Source organism: Elaeis guineensis, chromosome 5 (genome assembly GCF_000442705.2).
Source record: "Elaeis guineensis isolate ETL-2024a chromosome 5, EG11, whole genome shotgun sequence".
Lineage (NCBI taxonomy): Eukaryota > Viridiplantae > Streptophyta > Magnoliopsida > Arecales > Arecaceae > Elaeis > Elaeis guineensis.
Window position 1 is genome coordinate 43,701,585 of NC_025997.2, and position 18,602 is coordinate 43,720,186.

The following is an 18,602-nucleotide window of genomic DNA, read 5'->3' on the forward strand; positions in this document are numbered from 1 at the left end:
AGAAGTCCGGACTAAGTCTGCCCGTAGCTGAAGTCGAAGACGAGATCTGTCTCTCGTAGGAGTCCGGTCGAAGTCCACCTGCAATGAAGGCCAGGGACGAAGTCCGGCTCCCGTAGGAGTCCGGACGGAGTTTACCTGTAAGTGAAGTCGTGGGCGGAGCTCGGCTCCCGTAGGAGTCCGGGCGAAGCCTTCCCGCAGTCGAAGTCGAGGACGGAGTCCGGCTCCCGTAGGAGTCCGGACTAAGTCTGCCTGTAGCTGGAGTCGGAGACGAGATCTGGCTCCCGTAGGAATCCGATCGAAGCTTGTCAGCTGGATCTCAAGAGGGTCACTCCCATCACGAACTTCGGCTGGGGGGATATTTTATACCCAACAGGATGGAATCCGTGAATTACAATAATCCAAATCAGATAATTTTTCTGCATCTTGCTACAATATCACCGTAGGGCTATGTTTGTTTCTTGGCATGATAAAACCTATGTTTTGGTTTCCTCCGCTCAGTTAAAATCCACTCCATCACGAAAAAATTAAACAAAATATATTTTACCAAAAAATAGAAAATAAAAAATAGATGATGATTGAATTTTTTTGTTGGTATTGTAAAATAAAATTTTCGCTTTTAAATCACTTCGGTCATTAGATCTAAATCTAATGGCTGGCATGTGCCTAAGCGGATCCAACATGGTCCGAAATGGGTCTGGTCGGCTCCGGCCCGCTCCGGTCCGACTGACTCGTTGGCGCTGACGAGTCCGACACACGCAACGAGTTGTTGGAGCCTTCTTGTCCTTTCCCCTCACAAGCCTTGGAGAAACCCTGGTGGTGGTGGTGAGCGTCATTGGGCATGGCGGCTCTCTCGGCACCGGACATGTTCAAGCTTGGGTTCATTGGCGCCGGGAACATGGCGGAGAGCATTGCCAGAGGGGTGGCCAAGTCCGGCGTCCTTCCGCCGGCGAGCATTCGCACCACGCACCGCCGTACCGATCGCAGGCTCGTCTTCCAGTCCTTCGGCGTCAAGATTTTGGAGACCAACGCCCAGGTAACCCATCCTTCTCCTCACTTTAAGTGAACTCGACTTAAGATGTTTGGCTTGATGAGCGGATTCTCGGGCTGGTTGTATCTCCGGAATTTTATCGATTAATAAGCTCCAAAGCTTTTGATCCATGGAGTTATTGGGCGTTTATTGCTGCTTAATACGGTTTTATGATTAAAAATTGTTTTTTATTTAGCTGATTGTCTCTTTTTTGCATGATTCCTGTTATTCTTGAGCTTCACTTTGGAATGATGAGGCGACTTAGGATGAAAGTCCAATTAATTACATAAAGTGATTTGTATGTGCATTTAATTGAAGATCAAAGATATCTTGGTTCAGTGTCTGAATCTAAAGTGGGACTTTGGGACACTCTTGTAAGCTAATGAGGTCGAGTTAGTGAAATTTTTAAATCAAACCTCAGGTGTTTATATTTCATTTCTTTGAATAAGTTAGTGTTTGGTATTAGCACAGTCATTCTGGAACCTTTACTTCTCCATATCCTGCCCTTACTTTCTGTCTGATTCATCTACTTTGCATTGCAATTATTCTCATAATTTCGTCCACCATACTTCCTGTTGTTAATGCGGATTATATTAGTAACAGTTAACATGCATTTCTGTTGTGAAGTTTTGTTTTTTAGGTTCTTTTATCATTATTTAACTCTATCATATTTACTTTCTATATTTTGAGGCAATTTTTTGAAATAAAATTGAATATTAAAACTTTTGTTCTAACTTTCACAAATATCAAATTTGAGACTTTTCAATGAACTATATACTTCATAAAATATAGAAAGCAAACAGAATGAGGTGCTCTTCATCAACCAATGGTTGATGCTTCAAGTGAGTATCATTTCTTTCTTGCATGGCAGCATTTTGAGAACCGGAAAACTTTGATATGATTGGTAAAATTACCAAGTAAACTTATGTATTGCAGCTGATAACATTAGTTTACTATGTTTTGAGATCTTCCATATCAATTGAAAGTTTGTTAGAACAGAACGAACACAATTTTGTGATTTTATTTTTTGGGATAATTTTTATTTTTTTAGTTTGTGACATTGTCGATTGCATAAAAGCAATGTACTTCTCTTTTTGCAACCCTTTCTTTTGTTCTGTTAGTAATTCCCTGTCAACTATATGGCTTGATGTTTTCACACATTCAGAAGGAAAACAAAGCATTTTCTTTTGCCAAGCAGGATTTCCTTTCCTCATTTTACATTATACATAATGGAACATATCATGTTTATTAGTTTCAGTTGAAATGTGGTATACTAATTTTCTCATTGTTGCGATTATATAAAATCCTCTTATGCATTCGTTGTTGCTTATAAGCAGGTAGTCGATGATAGTGACATCATTATTCTCTCTGTGAAACCTCAAATTGGTATGTCACTATTGCATAACCTGTACAACAGTCTTGCTTAGTTGTGCATGTATAGTTTTATGAAAGAAAAAGATACTTGTTGAAATCTTTCTGCATTAATATTACCAAATCTTTTGATATCTCAACTTTATGAATGTGAAACCTTGGTGTTGCAGAGGATTTATTTATAATTTTGACATTTCTTGCATGAATTGGACACTTAGATTCTACAGTTGGGTTATATTAGACTTTTGACTTTGTTATCATAGTGACTACAATCATAGCGGTCTTCACTGAACTATAACATGCTTATTCCTCATCTGAGAATTGCATGAGATATCTTGCATTAGCTGGTCAACATGCAAGGCCTTCCGCCTATGATATGATAACTTTATTTAATATCAAGTGTTCGGTTCCCAGTTTGACTTTCTGGGCACGAACATTGAAAGAAGGTACCTAATGTACCCATTAAGAATTTCAAACTTCTCCAGTTTCCTAAACAACTGCGAAGTGGTTGATTTTGTGTTTCTGATGGTCACATGAAATATTTGATTTGCTTTGACCATTCATTCATACAAAGTTACACCATAAATATCTTAATTGTTAGCTTAAACAAACAAATATAAGCCTCACCACCAACACATAATCACTTGCAAAGGGAATCATTTATTCAATACCTCTTCTGCAACAAGAATGCAATCCATTTTGTGTCTGCCATCATATTCGTATAACAAATAAGAATAACACACTTTTTGGGGTCATTTTTTTGGTATTTGTTAATTACATCTTTGAATTATTTCTTGGATTAATTATTCATTGGAAGCCCAGAGGCAATATCACTTTCTGGATTAACAGAATATAAACAAGTGGAGATGATAAATAATATAGAACAGTGGTATTGGGTCCTTAAATTCAGAGTTTAGGACTTTCACTTTTAATGTGTATTTGTTGACTTTGCCTTTCTGCCATTAGACTCTTACAAGCTCGATGCTTTAAGGAGAGGGTTGAAAAATAACTTCTGACTATATGTGCATTGGAATGCCAGCCCCTTTATAGACATTCCATAGACCTAAGCTCTAGTGGTTATGATTGGACTTCAGGACACTTGGTGATGCATAACAAGTCAGAAAAGTGGTCCTTCTCCAACTTCTTGGGGGGTGTTATAGGCTTAACCAATAATGTCCATCAATGCAAGAATGCTGGATGGCAATGTTTGGTACCAAAATTGTTGCATGAAAGTTTGAAGTACGTATAGGTCTGCTGTCTGATAAGAATCCCGTATTCATAACTAGGGTTGACAGTAGAGGACCGCATCAGTCCATATTGGGTGTATGGACCTGCACTGGTAGGTGACTGTACTCATTTGCCTCCTCACCGAGTGTTAATACCAAGAACTAGACTATAATGCTGTTGTACTAGTTGAGTATGTGCTACGGATATCAAACCCAACACTGAAAACCTTGCTTATAACTATAAATGCAAATGTCCCATAGTATTGAAATGTCTACACATCAAACCGAAGTTCACATATGTCATTTATTTTTTTGAATAATTTGGATCGTTAAGTTCATTCTTTGCATGCGGTAGGCACCTAACCACCCATGACATTTCCTTCCTTGATCAAATCATATTTTGAGACATAGATATTGAGATGCAAAGACACAACCAAGGATTTAGATTCCGACAGGATGTCCCATTGGACACCGAGATCAGGTACCATCCCATGTATTGGGACAGGACCATTCCGCCAGCGTCCCAACATCTCAATTAGGATATCTTGGGACATCCCTTGTCCTAGGTGTTGGCGTGGGGCAGGATGGCAGCGTGTCCCATTCTTGAGAAAATTGGGAGACCCCCACCCCATGGGATCTAGAACCTTGAACACAACCAAACTCATGGCTTCTTGTCCTTTCCATGTACCCTTCTTGGCCACTCCAACTTAGCCAACATCAGTTCTTAGCATGCCCTATAGCTGGTACACTAATTGCTGCTATTCAGTCTTCTTCAACCAACTCCATGATGTTTATTCAAGAAAATATGGAAGATGTCTGCTTTCTTTTTCTTTTTTTTTTTTTAAATTTGAATGTTTTTTTAGTTCCCATTGCATGTTTTGACAAGTATACAGTTAAAAAGGTGCTTGTGGAGCTGAAGCCTTTTTTCTCAGAAGAGAAGGTTCTAGTTTCCATTGCTGCAGGAATCAAATTAAAAGATCTGCAGGTCTGTATAAGATCTGATCTTCCATGTACTGCATTTTTTTTTTCCTAGTAGAATGATTTGTTTTTTTATGATGTAATCTTCCTTTCTTCATGTTCTACCATTGTTCTTCTCTACTTTTCAGGAGTCTTGTTGTAATGATTTGAATGTAGATTCTTTTCAGGGTTGGGGATAGATGTAGATTATAAAAGTTTGCTGCTACAATCTCAATTTAGTATGAAACTTCAAGGAACTTAAACTTTTCCTTGCAAATCATGTGCAACTTATGATGTATTGATAGTCTTGGATTGGAACTATGTGGCAAGTATGAAAGTGTTCCAGTATGCCATATAGAATTCAGAATTGGAGCCAAGACCCATCCAATTCAATTAATTATGCCTGTCTACTGTTGCATGTGTTTGGTATGTAGATAAATAATGTATTTCTTGTAACATACAATACTGAAACTCAAACTTCCTTGTTTCATGATGGTTAGAAAATAAGATGTTGCTACTTAGATGAAGGTAGAGATAGAGTAGTTAAATTAAATTATCAAGTGAATCATCAATTGGTCTTGCGCTCATCTAATACTGGTTCCCAACTGCTATAATGTTGATTTTTGGTACTGATACTTGGTATGGTGGTAGAACAAATTTTAGTTTCGACCAATATCAGTGGATACGCCTAGTATGGACTGGCATTTTCCGGTGCTGAAAGCCATAAATGACATCATAGTAAGTACTGTAACAAGTAGTTGTCTTGGATGCAACACCATGTTAGAGGCAAAATGAAACCTAATTTAATATGTTGGCATATGGGTCCTTGCATGTTGGTTTTCAAAAAGACCATTCATTGACCCGGTCAAGTACTTCACTGAGTCACAGGATGACTAGTTCAACCACCAATCAACCAGCTGGGCTGAAGATATATTTTTAAATACTATGAAGTAAAAAGTATAAAAAACAAATTAATAGGGCCTTGTTAAATTAAATGATAGAATCATGCATTTAAAAAAATCAGTTATTTTAGATTAATAGATTACTTATGAATATTATATTATTAGGGGATTCTTAATTATATGATGAAACTGGAGCATTCTTCTTCTTCCTTTTTTTGATGATAGAAAGCTTGCGTCAAAATAATTTGTAAAGTTTGTAGAAAAAATAAATAACTAAATGACTAATGGATTGAACTGACATGTTATGAGGACCATTGAGCTTGGGAGGGGCATGGAAGTTGAAATGCAAGGGGTTTGGGCCCCTGACACTTGGCACTGGTAGGCATGCACAGGTTGGGCCCAAAGATAGGCAAGGAATGGCTGTGGTTATGCCCATATAGTGTTAGCTCAAGGGAAGAGAGTCTTTAGAAGCTCGTTTAGCTACAGCTGGTTCTTTAGAAAACCAGAGTTTGCTGGTTCGCTTAAAGCCAACTGGTTCAAGCAGTTTATCTAGTTAAATTGCATTTTTGGTCCAACTGGCTGATCCTCTCTTGGTCTAATAACCATGCCTCATACCGTACAAGAAAAATGAGAAAATCTCCTATGAGAATATATGACAAGGATTTTGTGTATGGGAACATTTACAAGCCAAAGATTCTGACAAGGTCGAAAACTAAGGAAAAGTTTTCATGAAGCTCCATCCATGTAACTAATGTGAATATTTGATCTTGTATGGAAAGCTAAACAAGTAACATCCACAGTTGTGAAGATGCCCATGGCAAAATGGCTTTCATGTTTTTGAATGGTGTTTGCTGCCGACTCCAGATTTATAGGACAAGGCTTGTATATTTTTGTGAAAGTTGGTGAAGAGTAACTGCTACAAATGAACCAAGTTCTTATGAACCTTGAGTTCAATTTGATAACGGACCTGTTCATTTGGTAAATGAGTTAAGCTCAACTCCAGTTTTATGCTAGGCTTGCTGAAGTTGTTTTAAACAACAAATGAGGGGAACCTTGGGCTTCGCTTGAGACTTCTTGTTTGCATGGCACACGACTTAAGCTGGAACAACTTTATCTAACTTGTCTTCTGAGCTTGAAAATCCTGCTTTTTTATGACTAGTCTAAGGTCGAACAACACAAAGTTAATTTCCCTTTATAATTATTTAGACTTAATTTTATTGTTGTTGGTGGCTTAGTCCATTGACAGCCTTGGTATCTTTATTATATCATTTGATTCATATGGCATTCTCTAGCCTTAAAAATCTCATTAGAAAGATCTATGGATGGGAGCAACCAGTTTGCTCCATTATCTCCATTGTTTTGTTGTTATTATTCTAATCCTCTTATAATTCTACCAACCTAATTTGTAGGTACTCTCATAGTTGTAATTATCTTTATTTGTATACTATTCCACACCCCATAATCCTGGTATGATACTCATGCAGATTTTATTGTTATCTTTTTTGTTGTTCCATGATCTCATTTCCCTCTGAGAAAGGTTTTCTGATTTCTGGCTTTGGGAGTTTGATTAGTTTACCCTATTATCCAACTTTTGTTTCAGAACTGACTTTGAGAGACTTGAGGTGAACTTGCCTGGCTGACTCAATGCCCTCAATATGTGAAAAATGACTCAAGTAGTACCTTTCTTGTGTTGTATATTCACTGTAACTTTTGCAGAAACTGGTTTATATGAACAGTTTAGTTTTCATATTGCACTAATTATGAGCAAATTTTAAAAAGAAAATATTTTTGGTCTTGACACACTAAGATAGTATTTTTCGAGGCATTTAATGGCATGGTTTTCGGAACCGTCCCGAACCACCCGGTTCGAGGTGTTCCAAACCGAACCGACGGCCAAACGGCCTGGTTTGGCCGTGAAAACGGACACAAAAAAAAATAAAAAAAATTAGTGAACCGTCCAGTTCGGAACCGAACTGGGCAGTATGGGGACTGAATCGGGCGGTTCGACCCTGTTTCAGACCGAACCGACTAGTTCAGTTGTTTTAAGAGGGGGAAAGGTCTGAGAAAAAGCTGAAAAGCTTTCTCTTTATTATTTCGACGTAGCAGAGGCTTCTTTCGTCCCTTTTTCATTTCAAGAATGGTCGAAAAACGTACGATTAAGCTTGATTAGAGGTACGTGTTCGATCCTAGCTCCCGTTCTTCATCTTTCCTCTTTTTTCTTAAAAATTCATGAAAAATAAAAAAACAAGGAAAAATTATATCAAAATTATGTCTTTTTTTATTTTAATATATGTTGTAGATTTATGAAAGATTTACACAATGACACTAAAATCATTAATTTTCGTTAAGTATGTAATTTTTAGAATTAAAAATATATTTTTGAAGTAAAAATTATTTAAAAAAAATAAAATTTCAAAAAGAATTGTAAAATCAGATTATGAATGAGGATCTTATAAGCTACTTTCGACATAAATTTGGTATCGATTGATCAACATTTTGACGCATCTTATGCATAGTATTCTAGGCCTAAATTTCGAAAAAAAAGGCATTTTATCGCTCTTCACGGACTAAGAAATTTATATGTAGCATAAAAGGTGGGATCCTATATGGGTTTAGGATCAGTTTTTTCCATAATTTTTTATTTTTTTAATATAATTATTTTTAAAAAAATAATAAAAATAATTAAATAATTCAAAAAAATATTAAAGAATTAGATAAATGAAATCTATTATTTTTACGTAATTATTAAAGTAACATGCTTGTCAATTCTCAGGAATGGATCCATCGTGGAAGAAAGATCCCGAGCGTGATATTGGTTGGGAGCATGGGAAGATGCTCTCAGATCGGTATCATTGAAGATGTAAATGGTGTAGCATAGAATTCAAAAGAGGGATTACACGGTTGAAGCAACATTTGACTGGCGGCTATCCAGATGTAGCTATGTGCCGTTAGTGTCTGCAGAAGGTCCATCAGCTCATAAAAAAGTACTTCGTTGATTTTAAAGTGACGAAAAAAAAAATTTGAGGAAGAAGATAGAGGTGGACCATCAAGCAGCCAAGCCACCTTCTTATTACTTTAGGGAGTCAGAGGAAGGACAAGGATCTGTTCCATCATATGAGCAGGCATAGATCGATGCTACCATTCGGGCGAGTTTGGATGATCACTGGCAGTTAGAGGAGCTGGCTAGACATAGAGCTCGATTTGAATCGTTAGTTTATGAGGGTGGGTCAAGTTCAGGGAACAGTGCAACTGAGTCTGAGTCAGACAGATTAGGAGGATATTTTCAGTTAGAGAGCCTGCAAGTAGAGGCACCAGCCATCTTGTATCCATGTTGGAAGGATTTGGTGGTAGAAAGAAGTCCTCCAGGGAGATTCCAGAAGAAGCTACTGTTCATGATTTGGATTCATATGCCTTTCCTAGTAGAGACTCCAAGCAATAGAGGATTGATACTATATTGAGAAAAGATAAGAAGAGGGATATGTGGAAAGCTATTGGATCGTGGTTTCACTTCAGTCACATCCCAGCAAATGCAGCAGGCAATCTGTATTATCGCACTGCTATTTCATCTATACAGACTGTTGGTCTAGGTGTTGATCCTTCAGGACCAAGAGATATCCATGGTGAGCTTTTTGACAGCAATAAGGAGGATTTAGAGAAGTGGATTGCCTCCTTTCAGAGTAAGTGGTCTGTGTATGGATTGACTGTGATGTGTGATGATTGGATTGGTCCTACTAAACGGAGCATCATCAACTTCTTGACATATTGTGATGGAAGAACATTTTTCTACAAGTCTGTTGATGCTTCAACTGAGGTGCACGACGCTAGCTACATCCTTAGATTAATGGAGGTAATTGATCAGGTAGGAGCGTAGAATGTCATGTAGATTGTCACAGATAATAGACTACAGTATAAAGCTGCAGGAGAGTTGTTGATGGAGCAGCGATCACATATTTTCTAGACCTGTGTGCTGCACATTGTATTAATCTGATGTTGATGGATATTAAAAAGATTCGTAGGATGCAGAAAGCAGTAGAGTCAGCATAGAGCATCACCAAATTCATTTATAACCATACATGGGTCCTATCATTGATGCAGCAATATGTTGGAGGCGATATATTAAGACCCGGCGTCACACAGTTTACTACAAATTATATAGCACTTGGTAGCCTCATTGATAAGAAAGTACAGCTGCGTCAGATGTTTGTTAATACTGATTGGCAGGAGAGCGGATATGCTAGGGCAGGCACTGAGAGGAGCACTGTGGAGAGTCTAGTGACGAGACAGTCATTCTGGCAGCAAGCTGAGAGGATAGTGGCGGCTATCAAGCCGCTATATGAAGTGCTCCGGATTGTGGATGATAAGCGGATATCGCTAGTTATGAAAGTACCTCAGACTTTGTAGTTCGGATATTGCTAGTTATAGTTCGGATATTGCTAGTTAAAAAGTGATCAAAGAATTGCAAGATCATAAATATACTTAATGAAATTAAAAGAGAAAAATGACTACTAACTTGTCAGGGCTGTTAATCTAAACATCTGACCTCTTCTTTGAATTATTTGTTACTTCGTAAAAATGTGGCATTTTTTTTGGATACTCATTTTTCCTAAAAACATAATTTGGGATCAAAGAATAGTTTTATTAATCAAAATTTTTCAAAAAATAAAAAAAATCATTAAATACTTCTTAAAAAAAAATCGGCACGCTTGCCGTATCGTGTGTCGATATGGTACCATACCGTACCAGCTGGCGACCAGAACGGCATCCGATACCGGTTCAAAAAATCTTTTTAATGGGTAGAAATGGGATGTCAGTCAATTGTCATAATGTCTCACAAGTGTAGTATCAAATATTGTCAACTAATGTGCCTGTAACATGATCTTTAGAATTTTTTTATATACATTTTCGGTGATCTTCTATTCTTTCAGTATTCTTTGCTAATATTCAAAAAACAGGAAACTGCTTTGCCCAGCTGCTTCTTTCTCCATGACACATTTTTCAGTGTTTACAATATTTATGCATCCAATCTGTTCTAATTATTATCCTTTCCATCATACAGCATCCATATTATTAATGGGTAAGGCATGGGATGTCAATCAATTGTCATAATGTCTCACAAGTGCGTAGGATCAACAATTGTCAACTTATGTACCTATAACATAATTTTTAGACTCTTTTTATGCATTTTAGGTGATCTTCTATTTTCTCAGTATTCCTTACTAATATTAAAAATAACTTGGAATCTGCTTTGCCCAGCTTCTTATTTCTCCTTCACACATTTCTTAATGTTTACAATATTTATGCATGCAATCCATTCTCATTATTATCCTTCCCATAATATGGTATCCACATTATCTGATATGGTGACTGAAGTGCCATGTCTGGTTAAAATCATTTTACAGGAGTGGTCTGGTCAGCGTCGAATAATAAGGGTGATGCCAAATACTCCTGCTGCTGTTGGTCAGGCAGCATCAGGTGAAATTTGCTTGCTTCATGCTTTTATTTTTCTTTTATTTGTGACATTATAATATTCTTTATGATGACATTGGTATTCTGTCCTGTCTGGCTTAATAGACAACCCCAAGGATCTAGATTCTCAAAAGGGCTGCATCATGCGGTGTGGTTCTGACAGGCGTGCAGAATCTGTTTATCCACTTCAAGGGCTCGAGAGGCATTATAACTGTTTTATTAATTTAATTTATATAATCAATATACAATATTTGATCAGCAGCTAAAAATATTTCATTTAATTACAAAATCAGAAAAGGATGATGTCCTGATCAATTTTGATGGAGGTATGTCTGATGTTAGTCAACAGGTTCTATCTAAAATTAATGAAAGATGCAGAAAAAAGAGGGGGATTTATTTGTGTGTACATACATAAATTACTAGCTTGGTAGTTGAACTAGCTTGCGTTGACACCAAGCTTTGTGGATTGCATATGGCCCTTGGTAGTATTTCTGGTCTTACTTTTAATTCATGTAATTTTGTTAATCCATCAAAACAAAGCCAAGCTCCCTTTTATTTTTCATGTGCAGAATTCACTTAATGTTTTGTATAATGATCAATATAAAGCCATTTTGTACCTTGTAAATGCAACTCTAGCAAGTCATTCTGTATATAATGTGTACCACTAGGGAAATTCGAGTGGTAGAATATTTGTTTAACAGTCCTGTGACAAAAATTGGCATTATGATAGCACATATCTGTTAATTTATAATAAACTTCAGACTGAAACAGGTGAAACCAAAACTTCTGTTACTTCACGTAGACCTTTTGTGTATGCAAGTCCTGATATTCCTGTGTTTATGCAGTCATGTGTGCTGGTGAGATGGCAACTAAGAAAGATGAAGAACGTGTAGCCAGTTTGTTCAGCGCAATTGGGAAGGTATGGACAGCTGATGAAAAATATTTTGATGCTGTGACTGGCTTGAGGTATGTTATACTTATTTCTCATAAATTGCAAACTTGACAGGTGAATATATGATGTGTTGTACAAGCTAGCATGCTCATTTTATCAGTTTAATATACTTAGGTAATGGATAAATCCCTTGAACATTATCTTCTCCAAGAATAATGTCTTATACAAGGTTATATGACTGCAAATTCCAGTGGTAGTGGCCCTGCTTACATTTATCTAGCAATAGAGGCCCTGGCTGATGGTGGGGTGGCTGCTGGTCTTCCTCGAGATCTGGCTCTTGGTCTTGCTTCTCAGACTGTAAGTTTAATAATCTTCCTAAATCAAATTTCACTAGAACATTTCTTATACTCTCCAACATGCACTGCACTTGCCAGAGTTCTACTTATCATATCTGATCTGTGAACGGTTGCTTGTGGGCTCTGCCTGTGATCTGCATACAGTAAAAAGGACAACCAGCATTTATTTTTCCTTAGCACATGGAAACCAACTTGCAAGAGAATGCTGTTTATGGCTTTTGCTTCTCAGGTTTTCAATTTTTTATATTGATTGAGCATTTTCTGTGAAAATAAATTCTGAGATATTAAATTTTTGCAATATCCATTTTTTAGAATTTAATGTAGGTTTGTAATCCTAAATCTTGTATTTTTGTCTATGAAACAAGTAAGTTTTACTAGAAATGTAGAAGATATATGTTGACTGTAAAACAACAAACAAGCAACTGCATGCACACGCAGAGCACATGGATTTAACGTAAATTTATCTCACCCAAATTAAAAGTAAAATTTGGAACATTATCCCTTTATCTCCAAACCAACAAGCTTTCTGCTCCCCACTTGGTCGGCTTCCTGAAATAGTAAGTCCTTGCCCTCTGCCTGGAGTGGACTGGCAGCTAAAACCATGGGTCAATCCCTTGTTTATTTGGCCGTTCTCAGATTGCACATTGAAGGGAAGTCCTTCAACATTTTCATTTCTTTTCAGAAGCGCAAGCACATGTTTATATTTTCAGATTTTTTTTTTTTTTGGTAGATGCAGTTTGTGACATTTATGAAATCACGGTATAAGTGAATTTTGATCATACCATTTTATGAGCACAGGATTTTATTTTATTTTTTATTTTATTTTTTTTGGGGATCTGGACATGGATGGGTAACATGCAATGCACATGAACTTTGGGTGTGTAGGTTTTAGGTGCTGCAGCCATGGTTAACCATACTGGGAAACATCCTGGTCAGCTGAAGGATGCAGTTGCATCTCCTGCAGGGACCACCATAGCTGGGATTCAGGAATTAGAGAGGGGTGCATTCCGCAGTACCCTGATGAATGCTGTTGTTGCAGCCACAAAACGGTGCCGAGAACTATCACAAACATAGTATTACCAAGTGGCTTTTGTTTAGCTAGGAGGGTTGATGCATTTGCAGGGGCTATTGTATCATGCGGAGTTGTTATGTCAACTTGCCATGCCTAATTAGTTACTGCTGTGTTCTTCAGAGAAGGTGAAATCATCTACTAACTTTCCTGCCCCTTAACGGATGTTGCCACAACCAATGAATCTTCAATAATTTTTACTTTCCAGTGGAAGGATTTCTTATGCATGCATTGCTTTTAATGTGAATCTTATTTAAAGAGTTTGGTTGCTTTGTTATGGCCAGATTTATAAGAAATGTTACCATACTGTGGAAATGATTTTATTATTCAGTTCATAGGCTTTTCTTGTCTCATTCAACCCTGTTGGAAGATTTTTCTTTTTTTCCTAAAAAGTCTTTCTGATCAAATGCTGGAAAACTGGGAGATTTCTGATCAAAATGTTTTTGTGATATATGTAATTGATAAATAACCCGCAGCATGGTATGAAAAGCTTGGACAGCATAGGTCGACTCAAAGGGTGAGAAGTAGATGATGAGTCATTTGCATTTCATTTTATGACTACAAAATGCAAGTTTGGTGGAAGATCATCTCATTTTCCAATTGCAAATGCCATTTTTGAGATCGTTGAGTATCGTTATGCATGTGGATCCTTTATATGCTATGTCAAAAAACTTGCAGATAAAGATGGAAGTGGATGGGATAATATTTATCCAGATTTTTTTTATATCTAAAATTATATGGATATATATGAAAATTTGAACATTCGACTAATATTATCCATATTTATCAAAGAAAAATAGACGTGGATATGGATAAACAACTATCCGATCCATATTCGAATACCTAATTTTATTTGTAATGTTATTTAATTTTATGTAATATTCATGAACTCTTAAGAAAAATATATAATCACGTTAACATACTATTTATTTAATTTATTATTTATTTCATAATATTTTTGATTTTATGGTCATAAAAATTATTTATCTGACTTATATTAATATTTATATTTATATTTTTAATATTTAATTTATATTTATATTTATTTAAAATAAATATGGATATGGATATGCTGATATTCAATTCGATTTTGGCCCTATTTGTAGATTCAAGTTCTTGAGAGGTCTTATAATTTTTTTATTTTAAGATATAACACATGTGGAAGGATCAGACCTTTTCAGGAACAATGTAATATTGCTACTAACTAGTTGAATTCATGGATATCATAGTTTTTGGATGCATTTTGTGCCTAAAGGAATTCCATTGATGAGAAAGAAGAGCCAGTTACGGGAAAGAAAGAGAGAGCCTTAATTTTTTTTTTTTTTAATATATGATGGTCGAGAAGAGTATGGTTTCTTAGATACTACTTAGGGTTGTACATGGATTGATTTGGCCTGGTTTGGAGATATTTTTAAATTAAATAAGTAAATTATGATTTATCAATTTTACAGGTCATTTTGTCATTCAAATCAGAGGAGATCGGTGAATTACAGTTTGGTCTAGTTTGATTAATGATTGACATATTGCGATATAGAAGATGAAAAATTTTGAGAAAAAAAAATATTTTAATCAAATAAAAATTGAAATTATCAAAATAGCTTTCGGATCAATATATAGCTCTGATTTCTGAAACTATTGAAGTGAAGATTACGCTTTAGGTCTTATTGCTATTATATAAATATATTCACTAATTATGTGGCATTATTTGAAATCTGCAAATGCACAACTAGACAAAAATGCCTATAAGTTTCAGAGAATTTAGATTATGCAATACTTCAAAATGCAGAGTGAATTTACTATCACTAAAAAAAAATATTAAAATTCTTAAAATCAAGATACCAAAAGTTTGACATTTAGTTTTTTAATCCTTGAACTAGAAATTAGAAGCTCTATACTATGAAAACTATTTAGAGTGAAATATATAAAAGAGTATTTATAACCCTTGTCAAAGCTAGTTGCTTCAATCTTCATTGCTTTGAACCACCTTAACTAGAAATCAATTGTTACTATTGTTCTCATTTTATTACTGTAAAAATAAAAACTCAAAAAATATAAATGCAGCAGGATAAGCAAAAGTTTTAGAAAACAAAACAATACAAACATAATGAAAAATATAAGCTTAGAAGCATGTGCAATATGATTATGAACCCAAAAAGTTAACTAGAAGCTAGGCTCTATTCTAGAGTTTATATGTTAGTGTGTATATATACACACATATTACGGTTTATGTTTTACTCTGATCTAATATTTTTGCAAAATCAGAATAGATTATATGAAAATCATAAATCAAATCATTTTAATTTTCAAACCAGACCATACTGATAAAAATGGTTTGATCCAATTTGATTTAATAATTTGAACTATTTAGTGAACATCCTAATGTTAACTTCCGATCCCATTGGCCTACATGGTGTAGGACCATGATGTGCAGTTGATCCCACACATGGCACAAGATGCAGCTTCCACACATGGACCAATCGTGTGCTATCCTTGTGCCACCACAAAGAAAGCCATGCTTGAATGCAAAATGGTTGGCGCCTGTCATGTGCACTAAAGTTAATAGGACCACTCCATGTTGCAATTGCCACATGAAATTTTCAAGTGTACGTACCTAACTTCCTACAGCATTATTGGCCGGAACATTTTTGCCACCATCGATTTTTTTTTTTTTTTTTTTTTTTTGGGAGAAAAGTTGAGAGTCAGGGATTCGCACCGGACTTCTATCAGGAATATAAAAAATACACGGTCTATCTCAGAGAGAAGTAGAAAGAAGAAACAGGAATCAGGAGGAGAGAAGAACGAAGAAAACAGAGCGTAAACACCACAAACACAAGAAAAAGTAGCCCTAGACGGTGGGAACAACACTGCTGGTGAATGATCCCCTACGGTAAGCAACATAGCTACCACGTACACCGTTTAAAAAAAAAAAGAAAAAAATTGATGTTTTAGCTATTTGTAGGCAATTCTCAGTCCAATATCTCCATTTGGATCCAAACCCTCTTGCTTCAAAAAGCTCCAACAAAAAATACCAAATAATGGTGTCGTAGGCCTTGTCGAACTCTATTTTGCATGTCCACGTGTCCCCTTCGTTCCTCTGCAATTTAGTTTGGCTTCGTAGTGTGGTCCAATATTTTTCTTCTTTTAAAAAATGCTCATTGACAAGGATCAATTAAGGAGCTTAACTTGGTCTAAGCCAGCTTGCTAAAGCCTTGGTGACAATTTTGAATCCCCCATTGATCGAACTGATAGGCCTTCCACAGTGCCATGCACCCCGTTGAAATTGATGGCTTCGCACTTTTTTTTAAAATTTTTAATTACAGAACAATGCGAACAAATGTCCAAAGATAATTATTAGTACCCATCCTCTTAGTTTAGAGCATTTATATATATCATGTTGTAACTATGAAACAACTTTCTTGGAACAATGAAATCACTTCATTTTATCTTCTTTATTTTGCTCTAATTTTTTACAGCAGATTCATGGTAGACATAGATAGCATTCCATGATCTCAAAAGTGCTTAAATGTTCAAGACAATTGAACCCAATCTTATCTCCTTCAAATTCCAGTCATTAGCTGATGGCATGCCAGGCAAATTTCTTTGCACCGCCATCCACTTGATATCCCGGGTTTATCCTCAAACTAAAGGAAACAAGTTTTTCGCACACCTAATGGGAAATACATGGAATGTTGTAAAGAAGAAGATCGACGCTCACCCTTCCACCATGATACAATCCAAGAATCTTGTTGAAGATTCTTGTTCTATTAGGAGTGTTGAAATGTAAATATAAGGATCTATAAGTTTTGGATTACCTTACATCAAAAAAAAATCAAAATTGAATTTTCTTCCCACAAACTGGATCACGATCAAACAACACAACTTCTGGATCAGAAGTACAATCATAAGATAGAATGTACTTGATTTCCACAGCCCAAATGCCTTCAAGACGAGTGTTTTTGTTTTTAAGAGTTTTTCAAATATTTTTGTGGTGTGTTTTAGAGAAACGTCAGAACTCTATATCTCTACCATTTCAAGATAATTTTAAATATTTTTAGTTGTGAAAAGTTAGCAAAGTAACTCTCAAGAACTGCATTCCCAGCCGGATTAGATTTTGCCCACATGGATGATCCAAATCCATATTTAAAAACCAACAAGGAGCATTAGGTTTCCTGGGTTGAACAAATTGAAAGTTCCTCACGCTCGTGGCAAATTGGTGCCATTAGTAGTGGAACCCAACAAGACGTATTTCCCAAAAGAAATACTGGCCAACATGAAGGCCAACTTCCAATTATAGGATTATTTCAATGGATAATTGGGTAGATGCGCGATACTATTGCACAATATAAATATCATCTGGACAAAAATCAAAAGGATTGACGAGATAGTTTGCTCCTCTAGGATCGTCAACAAGTCAACAAGTGAGTTCTTTTGTACCAATGTCCAAGCATATTGACAAGATTGTAGTTTTAGGTGATCAGAATTGATCTTCACAAGTGTCTTACAATATATTCCTGAATTTATAGATTTTTCAAAGCAATCTCCAATTTACATGCTAATCATAAGAATTTTAGAACGGCCTAACCTGCGAAACATAAAGTCATGTCATAAAGAAAATGCTGAGCATTATGCGAGACAGCTGAAGCCTTACATACAGATACCGAAGTACCTATCACATTGCAAGACCCATTCTAGATAGTTGCCTCGACCAACTGTAGGCCGAATATGATTCCTGGTGGAGAATTAATTGCCCAATGTGGAAATAAAAAACAATCGGCTAGCCAATCGAGATCATAATTGTGAGATTTCTATTTTACAGATATCGAAAAGATGATGATAGGCATCCTATCAATCTCATGGTTATCGGTTAACGAGCTATGATGAACATTGTTTATACTAAATCTCAATAAGCAAATGCCGCATGGATCAGGTTGGACGAAGTCAAATGCAAATGCGAAAGTCATGTGGTTGATCTTCACATGAAGAGATGAATAGGATGTTTGATCAGAGAGAGAGAGAGAGAGAGAGAGAGAGAGAGGAGGAGAAGAAGAAGAGTAGGATGTCCATCCCGTATAAGCAAATACATGTATTGAGGTATATTTATGTCTTATGTACAGCCATAAATTTCTATATTGAGTAATTAGAAAAAATATATATGTGCATGTTGATTTTTTATGGATCTTTGTATGTGGGACTACATTATGGTTTCTTCAACAAATCTTCCTATTCAATGGTTATATGTCTTTTCAATCAAAAAATAGTTAGGTGTTTCGTTTGCTGATTCTCACAAATATATATATATATATATATATATGGTCGTTCCGTCTATGATAACCAGT

At 36.0% G+C, this 18,602-nt stretch overlaps 1 protein-coding gene across 1 annotated transcript; it reads left to right on the plus strand.

Annotated features, from left to right (window-relative positions):
• Positions 1 to 777: 777 nt before the first annotated feature.
• On the plus strand, positions 778 to 13,524 carry LOC105035622 (pyrroline-5-carboxylate reductase). Its single transcript, XM_010911232.4, has 7 exons — positions 778 to 1,033; positions 2,365 to 2,413; positions 4,518 to 4,609; positions 10,883 to 10,955; positions 11,795 to 11,915; positions 12,093 to 12,198; positions 13,083 to 13,524. Exons 1-7 carry the CDS (start codon positions 839 to 841, stop codon positions 13,269 to 13,271), a joined length of 825 nt encoding a protein of 274 aa, XP_010909534.1. The 5' UTR covers positions 778 to 838; the 3' UTR covers positions 13,272 to 13,524.
• The last annotated feature ends 5,078 nt before the right edge of the window (positions 13,525 to 18,602 follow it).